At 43.0% G+C, this 27,010-nt stretch overlaps 1 protein-coding gene across 1 annotated transcript; it reads left to right on the top strand.

Moving 5' to 3' along the window:
- The first annotated feature begins 779 nt into the window (after positions 1 to 779).
- Positions 780 to 15,650, top strand: LOC123764963 (uncharacterized). The gene is made up of 8 exons (XM_045753212.2): positions 780 to 831; positions 5,534 to 5,623; positions 6,585 to 6,631; positions 7,797 to 7,909; positions 8,310 to 8,468; positions 9,574 to 9,708; positions 10,344 to 10,524; positions 14,556 to 15,650. Exons 2-8 carry the CDS (start codon positions 5,541 to 5,543, stop codon positions 14,693 to 14,695), a joined length of 858 nt encoding a protein of 285 aa, XP_045609168.2. The 5' UTR covers positions 780 to 831; positions 5,534 to 5,540; the 3' UTR covers positions 14,696 to 15,650.
- The last annotated feature ends 11,360 nt before the right edge of the window (positions 15,651 to 27,010 follow it).

Here is a 27,010-nt window from a genome sequence, read left to right as displayed (position 1 = left end):
AAACCTTTTACACTCCGCCGGGTTCCTGTTCTCGTCGAGGCCTCTAGAGCAGGGGTGGGCAACCTCTGGCACGCGTGCCAAACTTGGCACGCCGATGACTGGTCTCTGGCACGCAAGAGCATAGGTTACCCTAAGCACAGATGCAAGCACATGTTACCCTAAGCACAGACAAAAAAAACTACTTTCCTTGGGGTATAAGCTTACATGCCATGACAGTATATGTACGTCCTGGTGGTAAAGAGGTTTAAGCTCTACGAAGCTAAAGAAGTCTCAAGAAAAAGAAGTTGATCTTGTTGCCATAGTTACCTTCTTTTTTTACGTCACCGATCATGCCGATGTATGATGATTCCCCTCTATTTACTTTGGCTCATATTTTATGTAATAAGCCTTTCTAACCTAAAGGCTGCACCCATAACCATAGTGTACACTGACAATCATATCTGTGAAGGCAAAATACGCCATGCCTGCCCACCTTTAAAAATTAATTTCGTAAACTTTGAATTTAAACCCCCACAACATCTCCCCCCCCCCCCTCCTAAACCTCATGTGTTTGAATGCCGCCCGACTTCAGTTTGACGCATATTAATTAAACTCACTTTACTATCTAAATCTAAAGCATCTTCACCTTCGAAAGATAAGAATTCTTATGCTCTCCCCTTCTCTCCATTGACGGCCGTAATATAACCAGTGAAATCAACAGTCCCCCACCCCCATGAAGTCCCCGTAATGAACACATGTTCTGACTATCTCAGACTTATAACTCTTTCTCGCAGTCGCAGTCTTGCTTCGTAGTGTTTCTCACAGTTGCTCACTTGCCTCCTCCCCGAGAAGGTCAGTACTTCATCTCCAGATGAAAATTATTCCCCTTATAAATCAATAACTTTGTGAAACTCAATATCATTGTAAGAATAGTCTTATGGAAGAGATGGTTGCTCTTGCATCACTACCTGAGCGTACTACCGGGGCTGAAATATGTAAAACAGTTGTGAACGAATTCTCTACTCGGCAAATTGACATTTCAAAAGTAGTATCCGTCACAACAGATGGTGCCCCAAACATGACTGGTGAGAAGGCAGGAGTTGTAAATCTGTTTGCAAAAAGTGTTGGTCATCCACTGATTGGCTTCCATTGCATCATACATGAGGAGGCTTTATGTGCAAAAGCTGGCCTAAAGGAACTGCAAGAAGTGATGCAAACAGTTACCAAGGTTGTTAATTACATTTGTGGTCGGCCTTTAAATAAAAGACAATTTCAAACTCTACTGGATGAGGTAGAATCTGTGTATAAAGGACTGAAAATGTACAACCATGTTCGTTGGCTTAGCAGAGGCTTGGTTCTGAAACGATTTATTGAATGCTTAGATGAGATAAAGCTCTATTTGAACGACCAACAAGTGTCATACCAGGAATTTTCTGACATCGTGTGGGTTTGTAAACTGATGTTTTTTTGCAGATTTTTGTGAACATTTAAATGAATTGAATATTAAGTTACAGGGCTCTGGTAAGATACTTGATGTTATGTTTGGTTACATAAAAGCTTTTGAAATGAAACTTAAAGTTTTTAAGAGGGATGTAGATAATGAGAGATTTAGATACTTTCCAAACCTAAAGAGGTACATCAGTGATCTAAAAGATGACAGAACAGACCACAAATGTCTTCAAAAGCTGTTTGTAAACATTATCGAGTCAACAGTTTGGCAGTTCTCTACAAGATTTGCCAAATTCAGAGAACTGGAAGACACAGTAAAGTTCATCAAGTTTCCAGACAGCATCAAAATGGATGAACTAAACTTGCAAATGTTTTCATGGATAGACATGGATGATTTTGAGATGCAGTTGATTGAATTTCAGAGTAACTCAATTTGGAAGCAGAAATTTGTTGACCTTAGAGTTGACTTGGAAAATATTGAAAGAGAGAGATTAGAGATGAAAGTAACAAAGAGAAATGCGGAAAACGAAGTATTAAGGACTTGGAATACTATTCCAGAAAATTATGTCTGTTTAAAAAACCTTGCAACAGCATTGCTAACCATGTTTTCGTCTACATATGCTTGCGAATCTTTGTTCTCAATTATGAACTTTGTTAAGTCTCGTAACAGGAGTAGCATGACAGATGAAACTAGCGCTGCATGCATATCTCTCAATGTTACTAAATATAAACCCGATGTAAAATCTCTGTCATCAGTTATGCAGCAGCAGAAGTCTCACTGACAGTATATAAAAGGAGTCAACAAGTTTTTTATCTGTTGTATTCTATTAAAGTCACAAAAGCTTAAAGGCTGTTGAAATGTACTTCTGAAGGTTAAATAATTTTTTTTTTTTTTTTTTTTATACTATGTTTTACTGCACTGAGATAATTTATTATTTTTTCGTTTAAAAAGTTCTTAAGAAATACCAAATATGTTCTAAAAAAATGGTTGGCACGTGGAAAAAGTTTGTGTCAGAGACTTGGCTGATTTTGGCGCGCACTCTCAGAAGGGTTGCCCACCCCTGCTCTAGAGAGATGGCTGCCCTCGGGTAAATACATCAATCGACTGTTCGCGGGCTTACTATGGGGGTTTTCTCTTTTTGCTTTCCCGACTGCAATGTGTACGTCGCCAATGTACATGTGGCAGACGCTTCACGAAGCTGTCGGAATCAGCAGAGAAACTACGAGAGCAACTGTACAGGGCCTGGGAGCAAGGTCAAGTTAGAGTCCTTGAGGGTCTCTTCTCAGACTAGCCTCACCTGGTCCTGGTCCACGTTGATCGTTGGAATCTCCTCAATGATTTAACACTTTAAGGGACTCCTAAGGTCCTCATCACATTTATAGTTTAGTGAATTAGGCAACTCGGTGTTGAAGACACCTGGATCGGTGCACTGTGCACTGCAATGAGCCATTCAAGTCAGCTGTGGGAGAATCTTGAGAGACCATACTCTCACACTTACCTCCTGAAATCCTGAATCGGCCTCAAGAGAAGGGATTCGATTCAGAACACTAAAGGTTCAGCAACATAACTTATACAATAACTGCTAATGGATCTTGGCGAAGAGAGATCAAAACAAATATGTATAGGAAAATGGAGATAATTGGGTTTCAGAAAAATATTTATGCATTCCACATGAAGACAAGGGGGGGGAAGGGGGTGGCGTTACTTTATTTTCAAGTCTGAAAATGGAGTGGAGAGTAACACAAGTGGAGAGTAACACAAGTGGAGAGTAACACAAGTGGAGGGTAACACAAGTGGAGGGTAACACAAGTGGAGAGTAACACAAGTGGAGGGTAACACAAGTGGAGGGTAACACAAGTGGAGAGTAACACAAGTGGAGAGTAACACAAGTGGAGAGTAACACAAGTGGAGAGTAACACAAGTGGAGAGTAACACAAGTGGAGAGTAACACAAGTGGAGAGTAACACAAGTGGAGAGTAACAAAAGTGGAGGGTAACACAAGTGGAGGGTAAAACAAGTGGAGGGTAACACAAGTGGAGGGTAACACAAGTGGAGAGTAACACAAGTGGAGAGTAACACAAGTGGAGAGTAACACAAGTGGAGGGTAACACAAGTGGAGAGTAACACAAGTGGAGAGTAACACAAGTGGAGGGTAACACAAGTGTAGGGTAACACAAGTGGAGAGTAACACAAGTGGAGGGTAACACAAGTGTAGGGTAACACAAGTGGAGAGTAACACAAGTGGAGAGTAACACAAGTGGAGGGTAACACAAGTGTAGGGTAACACAAGTGGAGAGTAACACAAGTGGAGAGTAACACAAGTGGAGAGTAACACAAGTGGAGAGTAACACAAGTGGAGAGTAACGAAACATTAACCTGTGCTGTCCAGACCAACCTCTCCTCCTACAAACAACGTTACTTTTCGCTCGTATGCGTTACATAAGGCCTAACATTGTCGTACTAGAAAATGGAAGCGGCTGGCGAAAGTGACGTACAGTCCCGTTTCCTGCTTTGGGTCCTCTGGTAGGTTAGGAGAGGACTCTTCAAACTGACCGTTTTCTTGACATTGGGGAACCTTAGGATGTTGTTGTTGTTGTTAAAGATTCGTTATTTAGAACAAAAAGTTCCAAGTAACACGGGCTACGGTGAGCCCGTAGTGGACCTTAGGAGGACGGGCTGGCCTGTGAACACTAGCACGGGAGGCAGGTTAGGAGGACGGGCTGGCCTGTGAACACTAGCACGGGAGGCAGGTTAGGAGGACGGGCTGGCCTGTGAACACTAGCACGGGAGGCAGGTTAGGAGGACGGGCTGGCCTGTGAACACTAGCACGGGAGGCAGCTTAGGAGGACGGGCTGGCCTGTAAACACTAGCACGGGAGGCAGCTTAGGAGGACGGGCTGGCCTGTGAACACTAGCACGGGAGGCAGCCTAGGAGGACGGGCTGGCCTGTAAACTCTAGCACGGGAGGCAGCTTAGGAGGACGGGCTGACCTGTAAACACTAGCACGGGAGGCAGCTTAGGAGGACGGGCTGACCTGTGAACACTAGCACGGGAGGCAGCCTTGGGGGTCAGTCTCCGGATAATAAGCGACTAACGATCATGCCATGAACGTGTAATAGATTCTTGTGGTACAATTTTTTCTGAAAAGTAACCATATACATGAATACACGATATGACATTCGCATTTATATCAATACACAATTAAATACATAAGTAACATATTTACGTATGTAAATGTAAGTATATGTAATGTATAGTATATGTAATGTATTTACAAAAGTAAATACATACTCTGCTATGTATTCTCACAAACCCAATGTACCTTTTTTGTATGTAAATAAATGAATAAATAAATAAATGTGTATTAATCACTGATCAGTGTTGCATAATAAACTCCCATTCTACCTCTAGGGCAGTATTTTTTTTCTACCACACATGTGACCACACATTTACAATGCTAAGCAGCATATATACATTTTCTTCTGTCCTCCATGGACAGGGTGAGAGATCTGTTAAACATATAGTTCAGTATACGGGAGTGTATCAGGACACCTTCATGAACGGGCCAAGAACAACCCTCACAGTCTCATTGAGGCGTTCTGCTTACTAGCAACAACTGACCATTAAAGAACTAATGGTGTTCGCGTTAATATTCATGATAGCATTGTGGCCCAGACCAGTAGTGTCTGACACCTCTTGCTTAAAACTCCTAAAGTCAAAAGGATCGATAGGCCTTGCTTTCGCAGTCCGTATTCGTACTGAAAATCAAGATCAAGCCAGCATTTGCCCTTTTGCTCTACGCGAGGTTTCTGTCCACGCTGAGTTGGCCTTAGGACACCTGCGTTATCATTAACCTGGGAGGTTAATGTAATCTCCCAAGCCGGGATCCGGGATATATCTTGATATCAAGTCGGGATCGGGCGGAGGATCCCGACTTGATATCAAGATATATAGTCTACATTTCCTCTTGTTTTCAAATTAGTGGGTTATTATTTTCATTGATTAGTGCGCTATTGCACTTCATTCTCATGTATGTATATATGTATATATAAGTATATGTATATTACAAGGTGGTTTGATTATTATGGTGTTGTGATGTTTACAGATCCATCATGCCTCAGGTCACACTACGTCATCTACGTTTCTTTATCATTCTACTGCCCGCTGCCTGTGTGCTGGTGCTGCTCTTACAGCGGTGAGTCTTGTGTGTGTAATGCGAAAAACGTGTATGCCAGAACGCTGCAGGTGAAAAAAGCAAAATTGCAGCGTTCTGGCATACTCTCCACTACTTGAGACACGAGGGAGGGCAGGACCTGGTGGAGGTCTGAGACATGAGTGAGGGCAGGACCTGGTGGAGGTCTGAGACATGAGGGAGGGCAGGACCTGGTGGAGGTCTGAGACATGAGTGAGGGCAGGACCTGGTGGAGGTCTGAGACATGAGGGAGGGCAGGACCTGGTGGAGGTCTGAGACATGAGTGAGGGCAGGACCTGGTGGAGGTCTGAGACATGAGGGAGGGCAGGACCTGGTGGAGGTCTGAGACATGAGTGAGGGCAGGACCTGGTGGAGGTCTGAGACATGAGGGAGGGCAGAACCAGGTGGAGGTCTGAGACATGAGTGAGGGCAGGACCTGGAGGAGGTCTGAGACATGAGGGAGGGCAGGACCAGGAGGTGGTCTGAGACATGAGGAAGGAAGGGGGGGTGCAGGTCCGTGGGGCTGTGTGCGCAACCCATTCTCTTAAAAACAACGTCGCTTTTCGTTCGTATGCGCGCTATGGCCAAAAATGGATGTAATTTGAAATGAAATCGGCTCACGAAAGTGACGTACCGTCCCGTGTTCTGTCCGAGTCCTCCGGCTTACACGGAAAGGTTAGAAGAAACTTTCAATTAACGTTTTTCATGACGTTTTGAAACTTTAGGAGAATTTCCTGCCCTCCTAACCTACCAGAAGAACCTTAACTTACTGTCTTGGAAAAAAAAATCCCAAATTTATTTTCATTTTTTCATTTTCAAATTACGTCCATTTTTCGGCCATATGGGCAAACGGCCAAATTCAGACGTAATTTGTAAGATGAAAGGTTGTTATCACCTAAGACAATTAGTAGGTATGATACACCCCGAGACCATCTGCAGTGATTCCTCTGTCCTTATCTTTCAGGAAGGATGAGTTCACCGCCAGCCAGGAACAGAAGCGTCTCACACAAGGTAGGTCCACATCCACCCCACACAAGGTAGGCCCACATCCACCCCACAAGGTAGGCCCACATCCACCCCACACAAGGTAGGCCCACATCCACCCCACACAAGGTAGGCCCACATCCACCCCACACAAGGTAGGTCCACATCCACCCCACACAAGGTAGGTCCACATCCACCCACACAAGGTAGGCCCACATCCACCCCACACAAGGTAGGCCCACATCCACCCACACAAGGTAGGCCCACATCCACCCCACACAAGGTAGGCCCACATCCACCCACACAAGGTAGGCCCACATCCACCCACACAAGGTAGGCCCACATCCACCCACACAAGGTAGGCCCACATCCACCCCACACAAGGTAGGGCCACATCCACCCCACACAAGGTAGGTCCACATCCACCCCACACAAGGTAGGTCCACATCCACCCACACAAGGTAGGCCCACATCCACCCCACACAAGGTAGGCCCACATCCACCCACACAAGGTAGGCCCACATCCACCCACACAAGGTAGGCCCACATCCACCCACACAAGGTAGGCCCACATCCACCCACACAAGGTAGGCCCACATCCACCCCACACAAGGTAGGGCCACATCCACCCCACACAAGGTAGGTCCACATCCACCCCACACAAGGTAGGTCCACATCCACCCACACAAGGTAGGCCCACATCCACCCCACACAAGGTAGGCCCACATCCACCCACACAAGGTAGGCCCACATCCACCCACACAAGGTAGGCCCACATCCACCCACACAAGGTAGGCCCACATCCACCCCACACAAGGTAGGCCCACATCCACCCCACACAAGGTAGGCCCACATCCACCCCACACAAGGTAGGCTCACATCCACCCCACACAAGGTAGGCCCACATCCACCCCACACAAGGTAGGCCCACATCCACCCCACACAAGGTAGGTCCACATCCACCCCACACAAGGTAGGGCCACAGAATTACTTACTGGTAGGTAAGAATTTTTTATCTTTATCAAATTTTAATGCTGTTGATAAAGCATTAAATGCTGTTGTTGAATACTTTGGCGGAAGTTTACATGGGTAAATTGAAGTAATTACCAAAAGAGGGCGCCAAGCTGGGAAGATTATGTAGCTAGATGGATGAAAATTTTACGATTTTAATGATAAGGTTAAATTTCGACAGGGTGGAAGGTGGGTGAGAGTGAGAAGTGTAAGCGGTGTCCCGTGGCGGGGCTGGAGACCATCGAACAGTATAGAGCCTATCTCCACCACACCCAGACTAACTGTACAATGATGGTAAGTTTCCTACGCCTGTTTCATGCCTTGTTGCAAATGTAGTGGCCATGTGTGTGTGTGGCATGTAGAGTACAACTCCTGAACTAGTGTATTTGGGGTCATTCAAATGATTTTGTTTATATTGTTATATCAATCACTATTCTAAGACCGTATTGTACTAACATTTGTTGTATTTTACTCCTTCAAGGCAGAACAGGAACTTACATTGGGCAACGTCTCCAAAAACAGTTTCAGTTGTGTACTACTCGCAGTTTGTAACGTAAACCTGAAGCACCAGAAGCAGTCGTGGTGTCTGCCGGATTAAACACAACATCGTACATTATTTTAAGACAAATCGTAGCAAGCCGGTACAACCCTTTCGTCCACGCCCATACATATTGATTTCCTGTCATATTCACAGGCACAGTTTGGGGGCAAGCCACCGGCTCCCGTCGACGGAGCCAAGTATGTGTGTCTGGATAAGAGGTTCAACATTAAGCCCGGCAACTGTACCGTCTTCTCCTTCGGTGTCAACAATGAGTGGTCCTTTGAGGACGATTTTGCCAAATATGGCTGCAAGGTGAGAGACAATGACTGATATGGACATTTCCAGAGTAGCAGGAGTAAAGCTTCGGTGTACTGATGCAGTGCATGTTTCAAGACAATTTACATGCGTTCATTTATTACGTAAACTGTTTATATTCGACGAAAATACATTGACCTTGACATTCTTTTCTCCAATATTACTGTTGACGTCCTTGCCTTCTCTCCTACAGCAAACAAAGACTTAACAAAGACTTAATTTACTCTAGACTGAGCAATTTTCACCTTTGGCATTATTCTTAAGAGTTCCTCAAGTGTCGTTATCGCTTGCTCGCATTACTTCACTTTACACCCACGTGTTGTGTCCCTGTCGTAATAACTCTGGCCAACTCACGGACTCCAGCTCTAGGCCAGGATTGTTGGCCACGTTTCCTCTCACCTAATGCCTGGGTTGACAGGCTTCCCGTCATAGAATTATTTATATGTGTGAGTTCATTGATGGGGTCACCAAGAGTTTACGGTCATTCAAGTTCAAGTACGTTTATTGAGACTTAAACTACATCTCAAAGGGATAGAGTAGCTTCGGCTATTTCTACCCTCCTCTACTGCAAGTCACTCAAGGGGCTCATAAATCCAGTGAATACAAATCCACAAATCACAGTACAAGAATCACATTTAACATTGCAGGTTAATATAGTAAGCACAACATATAAGTGTTACACTCATGGGGCAAAATGCTCATATCTCCTAAGTATTTTGTCTATCATACCATTATTACTCTTCAACCAATTTGATGTGGTACACTACTTATTTCCTTATATCTATAGTTATCAATAAGTTGACACTAATACATAATGCTATAAGGTGTGGGCGTGCGGCATACTACATAATTTACACTCCTTATGTTTTTAACTGACATCAACACCGTATTGCCAGATATATTTCTATCACTTTTACGGTCATTATGGTGATGGACTGCTTCATCCTACGTGATGAGGAGAATTAGTTGGCGTGTGTGTCTAATTCAGTTGAGTTATATTTGACTGCTAGCTATATAATTTTTACCTAATCCATTTTTGAGTTGACATGCTTATCTACCATATTTGGGTCGATAGATTAACCCACTATTTTCCCTTTGACAGGTGTACGCATTCGACCCCACCATGGGTAAGGAGGATCACCAACGGTCCGCCAACGTTCGCTTCCAGGCCGTGGGCATCGCTAACTACAAGGGCACAAAGAAGATTGGTATGGATAACAGCTGGGCCATGAGAAGGGTGAGTTGCCTTATTAAGAAGTCGAAAATGTGCACTAAAGATGCATTTTTACTTTTCAAATACAATATTAATATTTAAATCTACTTATTTACTCTAAAGGAAAACTTTATTACAAAAATAACATAATTTTGAGTGAGGTTAGCATAAATATAATATATTTTTGTAAACAAAGATTTATTTGAGGATGAGTTCTTAACTTTTCATAGGTATTTAAGGATTTTCTTACAAAGTTGTAAAATTTGGCAGAAAGATAAAAAATCTTTTTATTTTTATGAAGTCATACACTGTAATATGTTGATTATAGAAAAGGTAACAAAAATAAATGCTAGTTGTCTTACTTTGGGTGTGGGAAGATACTGAAAGAACCACGTGTGTGTGTGTTAGTAAAGTGTGTTGCTTATGGCTGCCTGGCTGTGGCGCTGGGACCCCTGCCATCCTCCTCCCGCCACCAGGCGCCCGAGATGGGAGCTGGTGACATTGTGAGGAGGTAGCATGGTGGCCACGTATTGGACAAACGACGTTCATTCAACGTTACTCGAGCATGTTTTGCCTACTGGGTGCAGGTGACATATTCTTGCACAGCCTTTGTAATGGACTTGCATTAAAGGATTACACCGCCATCTCTTTTTCCTCAGGTGGATCGCTTCGAGAACTTGGTGAACCAGCTGGGACTCGCGGGTCAGGTGATCGACTACGTGAAGCTGGACGTGGAGCTGTCGGAGGTGGACTTCCTGCAGGATATGCTCCTTAACTCTCCACACGTCCTCAGGAACATCAAGCAGATCGCTATGGAAGTACATGATGGTCCCTTCAAAGGTTAGATTTATTGCACAAACAAAAATTGGAAATTTGAAGTAAATTTCAATGATGGATCCAATGTTTGAACTCCACATTTCATATTATCGTCAATAATATACCGTATTAACGTTGCTAAACGTAATGAAACCTAACTTATCATAACCTTACCAAACCTAACTATGGATAGAGAATAGATAATAGCACAAATTATGGAGTCGTTCCCAATCCATTCCCTTAAGCGGATCTCCTCCTTGAACACAGGTTGCTCCACTAACCTTTTTTTAAGATAAACACATTAGTCTACATACTTTCGGTTCAGAAAACATTGGCATGACACGTTTCAAGTTCTCATAGTGCACTCGTGAGTTACAATCACCTGGAGAACTAGATATATATCCCAAATGACCCTCGGAACCCACACCTGATTGACCAATTACTCATATGCAAATAGGACATTGCAGCTGGACGTTCGTCAACATAATTTGACTAAATATTTAGATCACATAGTCAAATATTATCAGCTCCTAAATATCACAGAAAAAATTTAATTTATTTAATGCAAGCCTCATGTTAGTGTGACGTCATAAATCACAATACACTGAAATTGTTTTAACTGGGCAACAAGATAACAGTGATAGACACTTGGCGTATTCACAGATCTATGGAATACCATGGTTCATCCCACAATAACTAAAAATAATCATTCTGACAACACCGCAGTGGCTGGCTGGAGGATGGAATACTAACTCCACTGCCCTACTCTTCAACAACAAATACACCGATGAGACGGTGTTCCATGTAATATTTTAAACTGTAGCTCCTGGGCTGATGTGCATGTGCAATATTGAAGATGCTTTTCCGATGTGACAATAAACATCCACTCCATAGCGTATCCCCTTGGCACAGAGAACCATCATGGTACACCTCAAATAGGAGTTTAAACACTGAGGACGGGTTGCTTGCTGACGTAAGATAAAAGAATACTTGACCACTGGCCAGTTAGACGCGAGAGCGATGCCATTATTATAAAAGACTGAAAGAAGCTGCTCTGTACCTTTCTGGTGACGAGAGATGTTATGAGTATACGGACTATGAACATTAGCAGAAAAGTGTAGTGGCCGCTTATTTTTCAAACTGATATATGGTACAGCAAGACTTCTAATAGCTGTAAATCATTTCCAAGCTTCCAGTAGGCATCACAAGGCTTTTGGTACTTGCTATGAATTCCCAAGGTAAATGTGAAAATTCCCAAGCTTAGGTGATAGAAATGTCTCGGGTTTCTCACATCTCTAAAGTCACCCTAGTTCTTTACACTAGTACGGCCCTAGTGTAAAGAACTCTCCAACAAAAAGTAAATCCTTCACTTTTATCAACCTTGTAGTTAATATATAAAATAAACAAAATCCTCCACGCTGCACCACAATTATATTTCATTTAGGATTGCATGCTGGTGGCGCACACGAGTCGGGTAACTCCTAGTTGGGGCCTGACTTGCTTGGAAAGTTGAGGCTACTGATACATATATAGGTAAACACTCGCCTACTGCAATGATGACTGTCTTCGTCTCTTATAAGGGGCTTCAGTCTGTGGACCTCTGAGGCAATTTCAACAAACATCTAACTTCTCACTGGGATCAGACTCATTTCGTCTGAGCTATATATCAGTCAAGCATGGTACCTCAGTCCCCCATGCTAGGCTCAATTAATCTCTCCTAAGTTTACGCTGAAGAGACGTCCACAGCGAAGAGCAACATACAAAAAATTTATGTTTTTCTTTTAGATTAATGTTTAGAGTTTTAATTTGGCTTTACAAGAATTGTTCCCCCAGAATGAACATACATCAACGACTGATAGTCTCTACTGTAACGGAAATTCTCATTGCCACAATAATAATATTTTCTCTTTTTTATTTCCTCTTACCTGTTCGTCCTGGCACTAATCCTCTTGCAAACGTTTATATTTTGTGTTTTAGTTGTGTACTTGATAAGGTGAGTACTCCAAAACGGTGCTGCATATTGAAGAAATTATCTAATTTAGGCTGCATAGATTGCCTTGAAAGATACTCGTCCTCTTACAAATTACGACCCTATTCGCTCGTAGCTAAAAATGGACGTAATTCAAAATTAAATCGGATCGCGAAAGTGACGTACTGTCCCGTTTTCTGTTTTGGGTCCTTTGGCTTAGGCTGTTAGGTTCAAGTTCAAGTTCAAGTATGTTTATTGATATAAGCAAGAAATACATCTCAAAGGGATAGAGTAGCTTAGGCTATTTCTACCCCCCCCCCCCCCCCTAGCTGTTAGGTTAGGAGAGGAAACTTTCAATTAACGATTTTCATGTTTGAAACTTCAGGAAAACTACTTGACCTCCTAACCTACCAGAAAACTCTTAACTTGCTGTTTTGGAAAACAAAATCAATTTCATTTTAAATTATTTTTAATTTTCAAATTACGCCCATTTTTGGCCGTAGCGCATACGAGCGAAGTGCGACGTAATTTGTAAGAGGACGGGAATCCTTCTAATGTTTCCAGCATCCCATATGCTGCCGATGTTATCCTGTTTATTTGTGCTTCTGGTGTTAGTGTTGAAGTTATGTCCACTCCCAAATCATTTAATTATCTTTCTGATTCATGAGGTTGTCTTTTCCTTGTGATTTAGTTTACCTTACACTTGTTAACATTGAACTCTATCAGCCATTTGTCTGCCCACTCCTGGAGTTTGTCAAGTTCTTCCTGTAACTTTTTGTATTCATCCTGTTTTTACATTCCTCATTAGCTTTGTGTTCTTAGCAAACATTGACAGCATCGACGTACTAACATGTACGAGCTCATTCCCTCATGTAAGTCATTTTGTTTTCTTTATTAAATAATATACAAGATGCAGATCATATTTACATCAATTTACAAGGGAAAATTCTACATTTATATATAGTTTATATAATTCTCGGTAAACCCATTTTCCATATCATCACCGAGCATGAGACGTAAACCCCAAATGTTATACTTGATCTTGCCTCGCAAGAACTTCAATATTCTGTGTACCGAGTAACCCTCCTGCCTGCCTATTCACACACAAAAAAATATAATCAGAAAGTACCATAATTATTGTATTCTCAATTTTTACCACACCACCTGTCTGACTGTCTTGTCCTTCGCTACTCGCTTACCCAGTCTTGCCAGCTTCTTTATCCATCTTGTACACCAGCATTTTATGAGAAACCCCTACAAGTTGTTTTTATCTACGAAGATACAACCTATCCAGCCTTCTTGTTCCTATTGTATTTTGGTAACCTTGTCATAGAATTCGATCAGGTTTTTCAGAAATGAGTTTTCACCTCTAAATCCATTCACTGCAACGTTCATCCCCCTCCAAGTGCCCCATTATTCTCATCTTGAATACTTTCTCCATTACAATACACTAAATACTTGACAGTTATTTATTTATTTATTTATTTATTTATTTATTTATTTATTTATTTATTTATTTATTTATTTATTTATTTATTTATTTATTTATTTATATACTATAATGGGACATTTGGTTGCAAAAGTACATACATTGGTGACAAGGGCACAAATGTATGTGCCCTTGGTACATTCTGGCACAGTGGTACATTCTTGCAAAGCCACTAACGCGCATAGTGTCAGTGAGTCTGGTGTATAATTTAGTGTCGCCTATATGTCCTCTCTTTTGGAGTATTAGGACTGAATGCCTTTTTCCATAATTCTGCGAGATCTGTCTGAAGCGTTTAATTTAAAATTTTAGTTTGCGAATGACAGTACCTGTGCAGCCTCCTTCAGCCATGGTGATAGTAAGTCTGGTCATATTAACTTCACCTCCTCTACAGTGACTACCTTTCATCACACAATCTTGAAATCTCTTGAATTCTTCACACGCCTTAACATTTTTTGTGAGAATTCTCCCCATAACCTCGACCTGATCACACTGTCTCTTACTCTAGTTTGTGCCCTTGTGTGCCTAATTTGTTATAAATATTTAGTTTGATTAGTTTTTAAGTTTTTTATAATATTCAATTGCTTTAATAATAAACAGGTGACCTGAGCCAGACAAGCACACGACAGGTGTTCTGGCCCTACTTCATGCTGCTCAAGTGTCAGGACTTCAGACTGGTCCAGTCTCGTAATGCAGGATGGTGGCGAGAGGTAGTGTGGACCCGGGAGGTAAAGTGGTAGCCCCCGACCTCCAGCAGGGAGGTGGTGTGGGCCCAGGTCATCTGAAGTTCTCCAGTTGGACGTGGTGTAGGCCCTGAAGGGCAACAAGTAGCCCCTAACCTTCAGTGGGAGGTTGTATGGGCTCGGAAGGTTAACTGGTGGTAGCCTCATATTGTCCTGCCCATATGATTATTGTACCACAACATCTAGTTTTGAGTACCATATGTCGAAGGATATCAAAATGCCTTAGAGAGGAACACCAGTGACAAAAAATAAAAGCTTAATTGTTGTTTGCGAGGGAGTGCACATGTTTTACAGGTATTGAGGCTTAATTTTTTTTAGTATATATGCCGTTGATTTTTAAGATGTTTGTCATTGTTAACAATAATTTTGTATTGTACACTATTAATCGTTAAGGTACAAATTCAGTTTGAAGATATATATATACTGTACAACTTTTCACTGAGCAGGACTACAACAATAGGGGGCGAGAAGCAAACTCAAAAGCAACAAAATATTACAAAGTATTCCAATAGTATTTAAAAATCAAATACTGAATAGTCTTCCAGACTTAGTGACTGGAAGTTTTGATAATTAATTAATTACTTCTTTTGGTAATTATTTCAAACAGCGTCAGAACATTAAACTCAAACTATAGTCTGTTTATGGAAAGATTTTGGTGGCACAAACAATTTAAAGTGTGGATTTTAAGATTAATACACGCCTAATCTATTATTCAATATATTGTATGGAGTATATGTTTATTATTCGATTAAGGAAAAGTGTTATTAAGTAGCCTCATATCTTGAAAATTATCAGTATTTCACGACGGATTTTTTTAATGGATTCTATATGATTTATCTCCAAGAAGTGGTTCTTTTGGATAAAACTCAACAGATTTTCCTATAAAGCATAATGTATATTGTTCTTTTGTATATAATATAAATAAACTTGGCTATAAATCACAAGTCACTATCATTCAACTTTTTATTCTTTAACTTTCATTAACTCTATGATGCTCATTCATAAAAGGTTGACGTTTCATTTTTGTTTCCAATGTATAACGATTTGTATTTCCAGCATTAAAACATAATTAGGTTAGGTTAAGGTTAACTTAGGTTACGGTTTGGTCAGGTTAGGTTTCATGAACCGCATGCATTGACATCATTCATGAATTGATATCAATCATCATTCGTTAACCTCAGGACCGCTGAGGTCGGTAAATGAATGATATACCTTTGATTTTAAGGAAAAGAAGGTGAAGTCATTCAATTGTATAAATCTCTAGTGCTCTTGGAGATTTATGCATCCAGGTGGAGGCGCACTGCATCCAGGCATGGAGCCCTCATCTTTAGAAAGACATAGCTTCATTGGAGAAAGTTAAACACCGGGCAACAAAAATAATTCCAGAATTAAGTCAACTCTCATACCAGGACAGGTTGAGGGGCCACAGAGTTAACAACATTACAAACCAGACATGATTTAGATTTAGATTTTTTTATTCAGGTAAAGGTACACACATTGAGTTACATAATGTTGGATTTAAAGATAGAGATAGTACATACAATACCTAAAGCCACTAGTACGCATAGCGTCTCGGGCAAATAAGGTTGAGAGATAGGGTTGATCTCATCGAAACGTTCAAAATATTGAACAATTTGGAGGATGTTGATCCGGACAACTTATATATCTATATATAATTTTATATTTATATAATTATATATTTACATATTTTGAGTTCTGTCATTCTTATTAGCACGCGTAGCATTTCAGGCAGGTCCTTAATCCTATGTTCCCTGGAATACGACCCGCCAAATCGTTTAACAACCAGGTACCCATTTTACTGTTGGGTAAACAGAGTTAAGGATTGACGCCCAGTAAATCAACTTTTAGATGTAACACTAACAAGGATTACCGGTTTCAAGCTCAACAAGCCACAGTGTATGATTGAAAACAGTAGATACTTTTTCATCCACAGAGTTACAAACCCATGGAAGTGCCTTCCCGCCGTAGTCGTATATGACAAAACTCTGCTGACCTTTAAAATCAAACTTGAAAAAATCATCAGGACAAATGGGAGGACCTTTAACAAGTCGCCAGCTTCCTGTTTTCGATTAGATATATAATATATATATATATATATTAGATATAATATATATATATATATATATATATATTGGTGTATACTGGCAGCAGGTTTTCTTTCAAACATGTTTCATTGAATATGACCGCATATTCTGTATTTATTATTTTCTGGTTTAGGGCTTCTATCCCTCTAACTATTTTCTTAGCATCAGGGCTTAATTGAAATAGGAGTTCTCCAAAACTCATTTTCGTACTTTTAAGGTGAAGAAAAGAAGTGATTTACTATAGAGTGTATTACACTTATTTGTATAATTTGCACGACGTTTCGAACCTCCATGGTTCATTCTCAAGTGAACAGATCTTACAATACTAGTTGATTTTATACCCGCATTAGGTCAGGTGATAATACAATGAAGGTGAAAACATGGGGGGATACATAAGGGATAAACATAGGGGCTGCAGAAGGCTTATTGGCCCATACGAGGCATCTCCTATCTAAACATAAGGGATAAACATAGGGGCTGCAGAAGGCTTATTGGCCCATACGAGGCATCTCCTATCTAAACACAAAGATTAATCCAGTGTAATTGGCCTGTTATGTTGGACATTGTCTTCTGTGTTGGCATCGATATGTTACATATCGATGCCAACACAGAAGACAATGTCCAACATAACAGGCCAATTACTCTGGATTAATCTTTGTGTTTAGATAGGAGATGCCTCGTATGGGCCAATAAGCCTTCTGCAGCCCCTATGTTTATCCCTTATGTATCCCCCCATGTTTTCACCTTCATTGTATTATCACCTGACCTAATGCGGGTATAAAATCAACTAGTATTGTAAGATCTGTTCACTTGAGAATGAACCATGGAGGTTCGAAACGTCGTGCAAATTATACAAATAAGTGTAATACACTCTATAGTAAATCACTTCTTTTCTTCACCTTAAAAGTACGAAAATGAGTTTTGGAGAACTCCTATTTCAATTAAGCCCTGATGCTAAGAAAATAGTTAGAGGGATAGAAGCCCTAAACCAGAAAATAATAAATACAGAATATGCGGTCATATTCAATGAAACATATATATATATATATATATATATATATATATATATATATATATATATATATATATATATATATATATATATATATATATATATATATATATATATAATTAGATGCGTTTATGTGTAATATATATGTATATTAGATGCGTTTGCCAGCGAGTGACGTCGACAGCCGGTCACTGGTTCTCAAGTTTATGACGTCATGCCTGTCAAAGAAAACTACAGAACATATTTGCGATTGAGGGTTAACTTAGGTACAGTATTTGTATAATGTTCTTGTTTCTTGAATTTACCTGAGGGCTACTAACAACCTCTTGGCCACGATGAGGACAGGAAGCTGTCGGCTTGTCAAAGGTCCCACCCATTAGTCCTGATTATTTTTTTAAGCTGAATTTTAAAGATCAGCAGTTTTGGCATTTCCGGCTTCGGCGGGTAAGCAGTTCTATGGTTTATAACCCTGTGGGTGAAAAAGCATCTCCTGTTTTCAGTCCTACATTGTGGCTTGTTGAGCTTGAAGCCTTTACTCCTTGTTTGTGATACATCTGACCTTTTGACCAAATGGTCCGGATCAACATCCTCCAAACTGTTCACTATTTTAAGCGTTTCGATGAGAGCAGCCATATCATGTCTGGTTTGCAGACATGCCATGTTATGGCCCTAAACATGTCCTCAACCTGTCCAGTGAATAAGTTTCATTTACTTGGGACGCATTCTGGTATGTCAGTGAACGTCAGGGCAGCCAAAGTGTGTGGACACAGGCAGGGACACACACTAGAGCCTTACATCTATATCTGGGGTCCGGTTAAGACTGTGTCCTCTGTAATAATTTTGCGCTACCACTCACAGGATGTGTAAGGGGTGCACAATAATCTACCACTCACAGAATAAGTATGGGGTGCACAATAATCTACCACTCACAGGATAAGTATGGGGTGCACAATAATCTACCACTCACAGGATAAGTATGGGGTGCACAATAATCTACCACCCACAGGATGTGTAAGGGGTGCACAATAATCTACCACTCACAGGATAAGTATGGGGTGCACAATAATCTACCACTCACAGGATGTGTATGGGGTGCACAATAATCTACCACTCACAGGATGTGTATGGTGTGCACAATAATCTACCACTCACAGGATGTGTATGGGGTGCACAATAATCTACCACTCACAGGATGTGTATGGTGTGCACAATAATCTACCACTCACAGGATGTGTATGGTGTGCACAATAATCTACCACTCACAGGATGTGTATGGTGTGCACAATAATCTACCACTCACAGGATGTGTATGGTGTGCACAATAATCTACCACTCACAGGATGTGTATGGTGTGCACAATAATCTACCACTCACAGGATGTGTATGGTGTGCACAATAATCTACCACTCACAGGATGTGTATGGTGTGCACAATAATCTACCACTCACAGGATGTGTATGGTGTGCACAATAATCTACCACTCACAGGATGTGTATGGTGTGCACAATAATCTACCACTCACAGGATGTGTATGGTGTGCACAATAATCTACCACTCACAGGATGTGTAAGGGGTGCACAATAATCTACCACTCACAGGATGTGTATGGGGTGCACAATAATCTACCACTCACAGGATGTGTAAGGGGTGCACAATAATCTACCACTCACAGGATGTGTATGGGGTGCACAATAATCTACCACTCACAGGATGTGTATGGTGTGCACAATAATCTACCACTCACAGGATGTGTATGGGGTGCACAATAATCTACCACTCAAAAATTTAATAAGTTAGTATTGACTTATTAAATATGTGCATAGGTGACATACTTAACAATAGTTTCCCTTGAAAAGCTTCATAGAAAACCTTATCTAACCTACTTAGTATGTTAAGATAAGCATCTTATTGCTTCGTAATTACAATTATTACCTAACCTATAATAGGTATAGGTTAAGTAATAATTGTAATTACGAAGCAATAAGATGCTTATCTTAAGATACTAACAAGGTTAGGTAAGGTCGGTGTTTTCTATGAATCTTTTTAAGGGTATCTATTATGTTTAGTATATCACCTATGCACGTAGTTAATAAGTCAATATTGACTTTACGAATTTGCGAGAACGGGTTGCAATGGTATAGGGTGAACAATAATCTACAGAAGATATAATAATTCATTCATTGTGTGTCCGGGGGACAGGAAGCCAGAGTGTATTCATACACGTTTTGACTTCTATCGAGCCCCCCCCCCCCCCAGGCCGAATTACTGACCCCGCCCATTATGTGAAAGGAAATGTGCCCAACCATTTCAATCCGGAATTCTCGATTGTGCGTCGAGAACGAACCCGACTGTACTACCGGGACCCTTAAATAAATACGAGAGGGACAATAATCTTCGTCGGGAGACATCTCCCGTCACGCAGGGTGCAGTTACACCTCCACAGATCTCCTGTATCAGTTCTTGATACTGGTAATGGCTCAAAATGTCCATCACTTACGGGCTATTCATACCCGTGCAACCTTTTGGATGGCATAATCTTCATCAATCATCAATAATCTTCCCCTCATCAGTTATGGGATGTAGAGTAATCTGGCGGCCGCTAGGGGGTCAACAAGAGCATCTGGGTGAGAGGTCAGTCCTTCATTACCAGTGACGGTGAACGCTTGCGTAGCCTCGCACCTCAAACACGTAATTCAGATAACATTGTTTAACTCCATTCGGATTTGATTTATCCGAATATACAAAATACACCAGAAATTAAAAAAATTTCAAAATGGTGTATCTGTGATTTGATAACTATTTCGAAGTGAAAGTTACAGAAATATATTTAGTTTGGTGAGCGTTTGTGTCAGGGCTGGTGACACCGGGCTCCATCAGTAAGGAGGAGCCGCAGGCGTCAGCCTTGAGCATCGCGCGACGACGTACTGCTGTTCCTGGTTCGTTGAGGTAATTACATATTTGTAATCTAGTTTTCGCATGTCCTCATATTGTTTGTCTTATTTAGCCAGTGTAACGGTGTACGTGCCTAGTTCAGCCAGGTAATTAGCGTGGGAGGGGATTATGTGGTGGGGGGGGGGGAGTCAGGTTTAGGTTGGTGGGAGGGGTTTACGGTGGAGGTGGATCAGCTTTAGAATGCCGAGAGGGGTTAACGTGGGAGTGGATAAACTTTAGGTTGGTGGGAGCAGTTAACGTTGGGAGAGTTAGCTTTTGGATGGTGGGTGAGGTTAACGTGGAGGTGGGCCAGGCTAGCTCGGTGGTGGGTGAGGTTAACGTGGGGGGGGGTCAGCTTTAGGTTGATGGGAGGAGTTAAGGTGGGGGGGGCGGTAGATGAGCCGTAGGGGGCAGGGAAGGCCCTTGTGACCTCACCTGGTGACCAGCGCCGGGTCAACATGAGTGATCAGGTCAACCCTCACTTCCCGCCTCCAGCCTTGTAGCATCACTTGTGTTAATTCAGTTGATGGTCGTGGCTGTTGCTTAAACAAGACATAACTAAAATAATGAGCATAATTATTATTTTATTATGCCTATAGTGTACAATGTCAGTTGTGGCCCATGGTGCATACCGTAATAATTGCATAATATACAATACATAATATATAATATACAATTGAATTTATATGCAAGAACGCACTTTGAGGGTTTGAATATAACATTCTTGCAAATTTCGGACAGCAATATATTTTTTTTTTTGTAACGAGTGAATCTAGTAGGCCTATAGACCTGAGTGTCCATGAAGCCAATACACAAAGGAGATCATTATATAACTTCTAATGTACAGTTTCCAAGTACTTTATTATGTTTTCAAGTGACGTTATTAAGCCTTCTCTTCTTCTCATCCCATTCCCCCAAGACTCTGCTCATTCCACTCCACCTTAGCGGGTGGTGGCAGGTCAGGATGCGTTCCTCAGTCACTGACGACCACGCCCACTGCGGGCGTGGTCGTTCACCACCACCCACACCCACTAGGGGGGGAGAGTGGTCGTCCACCACCACCACTCACTGCGGGCGTGGTCGTCCACCACCACCCACACCCACTAGGGGGGGAGAGTGGTCGTCCACCACCACTCACTGCGGGCGTGGTCGTCCACCACCACCACTCACTGCGGGCGTGGTCGTTCACCACCACCCACACCCACTAGGGGGGAGAATGGTCGTCCACCACCACTCACTGCGGGCGTGGTCGTCCACCACCACTCACTGCGGGCGTGGTCGTCCACCACCACCACTGACTGCGGGCGTGGTCGTCCACCACCACTGACTGCGGGCGTGGTCGTCCACCACCACCACTCACTGCGGGCGTGGTCGTCCACCACCACCACTCACTGCGGGCGTGGTCGTCCACCACCACCCACACCCACTGGGGGCGTGGTCGTCCACCACCACCCACACCCACTGCGGGCGTGGTCGTCCACAACCACCACTCACTGCAGGCGTGGTCGTCCACCACCACCCACACCCACTGCGGGCGTGGTCTTCCACAACCACCACTCACTGCAGGCGTGGTCGTCCACCACCACCCACACCCACTGCGGGCGTGGTCGTCCACAACCACCACTCACTGCGGGCGTGGTCGTCCACCACCACCCACACCCACTGGGGGCGTGGTCGTCCACCACCACCCACACCCACTGCGGGCGTGGTCGTCCACCACCACCCACACCCACTGCGGGCGTGGTCGTCCACCACCACCCACACCCACTGGGGGCGTGGTCCGCCCACCGGCCGCCCCTGCCAACTGGTCGAGGATATCAAGATTAAATCCCCAGGGTCTGGGGATTTAATTTCATCACTGGGTAGAGAGAAAAGATGAAATTTAACCAATACTAGTAAAATAATTTATAAATAACAGGAAATATATAGTTCCATATTCCAATACGGGGGGGGGGGGAAGAAATAGCCTAAGCTACTCTATCCCTTTGAGATGTATTTATTGTTTATCTCAATAAACATACTTGAACTTGAACTTGAATGGAAATACAGTATTTCATATATTGCTATTAAACAATTGCAATGATCAGCTATGCGCTGATGTCTTAATTTACCATATTTAATATAAGAAAAAAAGTATGTTTATTATATAAACATTTCATTTATATTTTAATGATTACATTAATTTCTTTTTCATTTGTTAAAATAACCGTCATTCTTACCAATGTGTGACATTTAGAGGATCTTAAAGTAAGATAAAGAGCGCGCGTTGATGCATCTTTATTCAGGTCCAATAGAGAATTTTATTGGTCTAGGTAAGACTTGAATTATTACCGAACACATGAAAGTCTACCCCCCCCCCCCCCCCCGTCTATAATAACCGGGGTTATTATAGACGCTGTACCGGGGTTGGTATTACCAAGGTATTACCTTGGGGAGCCGGTCGGCCGAGCGGACAGCACGCGGGACTTGTGATCCTGTGGTCCTAGGTTCGATTCCAGGCGCCGGCGAGAAACAATGGGCAGAGTTTCTTTCACCCTATGCCCCTGTTACCTAGCAGTAAAATAGGTACCTGGGTGTTAGTCAGCTGTCACGGGCTGCTTCCTGGGGGTGGAGTTCTGGTCGAGGACCGGGCCACGGGGACACTAAAGACCCGAAATCATCTCAAGATAACCTCAAGATAACCTATCAGTACTGTTGGTTCACAGCTAAAGAGTCACCGCGTCTCTTCCCGCGACAGAACGGAGACGTTTAGGCAAAGTTTGCTTTCCCTTGATGGCTCTGTTCTCCTGGCAGGTAGCCGGGAGGTAGGCGACCTGCGGGTTGCCCTCTGGGAGAAGGTCAGTACAGGTCCCGGACCCTAGGGACCTAAGACTTAAGCCTGACCTTATTTATGTATTGACTTTTTCGTCATTGGTTATGAATTCACCTGTTGGTCACTGTTACTGTAGTGACCTGTTGGTCACTGTTACTGTAGTGACCTGTTGGTCACTGTTACTGTAGTGACCTGTTGGTCACTGTTACTGTAGTGACCTGTTGGTCACTGTTACTGTAGTGACCTGTTGGTCACTGTTACTGTAGTGACCTGTTGGTCACTGTTACTGTAGTGACCTGTTGGTCACTGTTACTGTAGTGACCTGTTGGTCACTGTTACTGTAGTGACCTGTTGGTCACTGTTACTGTAGTGACCTGTTGGTCACTGTTACTGTAGTGACCTATAGGTCTGTACCTGTATTGACCTGGGGGTCACAATTCCTGTAATGGTTGCTCTCCTGGCGGCTGTACCGAAGTCATTGTTGACGTTGTTCCGGGGTTAGCATGGACGCTGTACCAAGGTGAGTCTGGCCGTTGTAGCGAGGTTAGCATGGGTACTGTGCCGAGACTGTTGTTGTGCGCTGTCTCGAAGTGGCTGTGGACGCGAGGCCGAGGCTGTGTTGGCGGCTGTGGCGGGCTGTGTTGGCGGCTGTGGCGGGCTGTGTTGGCGGCTGTGGCCGGCTGTGTTGGCGGCTGTGGCCGGCTGTGTTGGCGGCTGTGGCGGGCTGTGTTGGCGGCTGTGTTGGCGGCTGTGGCCGGCTGTGTTGGCGGCTGTGGCCGGCTGTGTTGGCGGCTGTGGCCGGCTGTGGCCGGCTGTGTTGGCGGCTGTGGCCGGCTGTGTTGGCGGCTGTGGCCGGCTGTGTTGGCGGCTGTGGCCGGCTGTGTTGGCGGCTGTGGCGGGCTGTGTGTTGTTGTGCCGGCGGGCCTGGCTCACAGGCACGTACAACAGTTACCTGAAACGCTGGTAGGCTAAAGGTACCGCTTCGACCCCCCCCCCCCCCCACCCCGGACAGGACAGAAATGGTTAGGTACGCTTCACCTGATGTTCCTGTTCGCTTGGTAGTCAGGTACCCCCGAGAGTTAGACAACTGTTGTGGGCTGCACCGTGGGTCAGTAGCTAGCCTAGAGGGGACCTCGATAAGGTAAAGGACAGGCGTCCTGTCGCCGACGACGGCAACTGTAATGGGTCCGTCTAATTACCACAAGCTACCACAAGCTACACAAGCTTCACAAAGCTTCCTGGCAATACGTTAGTAATGAATAAATATATGTTAGGTTAGGTTGACCTAACTTATCTTAACCTAACTTAACATAATCTAACCTAACCTAACCGACGTTTGGATCGTCGACTTGATTTGGCGTCACTAGCTCTTTGTTTTCGTCTAATTTCTTTATAAAAAGATACTTTTTCAGATTAAAGTTATGTTTTTTCGTGTTGTACATTCAGCACCAACATTATAATGAGTAAATATATCATATTTATTCATTACTAACGTATTGCCAGGAAGCTTTGTGAAGCTTGTGGTAATTAGACGGACCGGTTCCGGCAGTTTTTTAATACTAACGAAGGATGTTTCCACAAATGGATTTTTTTTTTAACATAGCCTTCCCGGCTTGGTGCCGTCTTTTGATAATTACCTACTTTGTATATAAATCTTCTGTGAAACTCTTACTTTACCTTCGAAATCATGATGCAGTATTTAGTGGGTGTTGGTGTGGCCATAATATTCAGGTATGTTTTGAAAGGATTTCAAGGTTGGAAAGTATGAAAAATTACTTTCAGCAAGTCGGCTTAAAAAAAAAAAGCTAGTTGCATTTGAAAGGTTCGAAATCATAAAACTCTCAAATTTATTGCATCTTTGCATATTTGTGTTCTGTAATTGCCACCACGACAGCTAGATTTTGAACCCATTCGTTATCTTTCAGTTCCCGCATATGACTTGACTTAATCATCAAACATCAGTGTGATATGGCAGTCCTCGAGGGCTCTCGTTTTCTTCCCAAAAATGAGTTGAACTGTCTGTAGTTAATTCAATTAATAAACGTTTACCGCACTCCATTCTACGAATAATGTCATGGAAATTGCGGAATTCAGGGTTGGCGTTCGCTTCACGTCATTTTAGTTTGAATTTAGTAACCGCAATATCTTTTCTACCCGTCATTTGCGGTGTTCCATCCGTAGCCAGACTTGAAGCTTTTGTCCAATAAACGGTCACATTGTTGATGATGGATTGGATTGTTCTTATCATCCACAATTAGAATAATTACTCTGATTCTAATAGCTATATATCCAGCTATTCACGCACAGCATCACACACGTCTCTAAGGTAACACACACACACACACACACACACACACACACACACACACACACACACACACACACACACACACACACACACACACACACACACACACACACACACACACACTCCCCCTCTCACTCTCCCCCATCTCCTCCCCCCCCCCAAGCCCTTCCTCCTCCACCAGTCTCTCCATACCAGATCCTCCCAGCTCCCGCTCACCCCAGACCCCACAGGTCCCCCCCAGAGGAGAAGCAGAAGAGAGTCAGTTTCAGAGTGATGTACTCGATTATAGATGGGATCACAAGCAAGACAAGTGAACTAAGGGAAAGAGCACAAGAAGTGAACCCAGATGTAATTGGACTCATGGAAACAAAACTCTCTGGAATCATAACGAATGCCGTGTTTCCCCAGGAGTACACAGTAATAAGGAAAGAGAGGGAAGGTAGGGGAGGAGGCAGAGTGGCCCTACTCATGAGAAAGGAATGGAGTTTTAAGGAGATGGCTATCATGGGCTGTGAGGGGTTCAGAGACTACATAGCAGGCACCATGACAATGGGAGGACCAAGAATAATAGTAGCAGTAATATATAACCCTCCACCAAATGACAGAAGACCCAGTCAAGAGTACGAAAACAACAACATGGCAGTTAACACTATAATTGAGAGAGCAGCCTCTGCTGCCTGTAGAAATAGATCCCACCTGCTCATCATGGGCGACTTCAATCACGGAAGGATTGACTGGGAGAACAAGGAACCACATGGAAGCGAGAATACGTGGAGAGCCAAACTTCTGGAGGTGGTGACTAGAAACTTTTTAACTCAGCATGTCAGAGAACCCACAAGGAAGAGAGGAAATGACGAACCAGCGAGACTCGACCTGGTCTTCACTCTGAACGACTCCGACATAAGAGAAATCGGTTTTGAGGCCCCAGTAGGAATGAGCGACCACAGTGTACTGGTGTTTGAGTACCTGATTGAAGAAGGGTTATTGAACTCGAGGAGGGATACCGAAACCAAAAGGTTAGCATACCGAAAGGGAAACTATGAGGAGATAAGAAAATTCCTAACAGAAATAGCATGAGAAACAGAGCTCAGAGGAAAGATGGTCCAAGATATGATGGACTACATCACGCAGAAGTGCAAGGACG

Source organism: Procambarus clarkii, chromosome 29, assembly GCF_040958095.1.
Source record: "Procambarus clarkii isolate CNS0578487 chromosome 29, FALCON_Pclarkii_2.0, whole genome shotgun sequence".
In the NCBI taxonomy this organism is placed as follows: Eukaryota; Metazoa; Arthropoda; class Malacostraca; order Decapoda; family Cambaridae; genus Procambarus; species Procambarus clarkii.
Note: the sequence above shows the minus strand (reverse complement) of the source record. Positions and strands in the feature narration are given on the sequence as shown.

Excerpts from the sequence above, each read along its gene's own strand:
- LOC123764963 (XM_045753212.2), top strand. The coding sequence starts at position 5,541 with ATGCCTCAGGTCACACTACGTCATCTACGTTTCTTTATCATTCTACTG. Across the intron at positions 6,632-7,796 it reads ACAGAAGCGTCTCACACAAG|GGTGGAAGGTGGGTGAGAGT; the intron begins GTAGGTCCACAT and ends AAATTTCGACAG. Across the intron at positions 9,709-10,343 it reads ACAGCTGGGCCATGAGAAGG|GTGGATCGCTTCGAGAACTT; the intron begins GTGAGTTGCCTT and ends CTTTTTCCTCAG.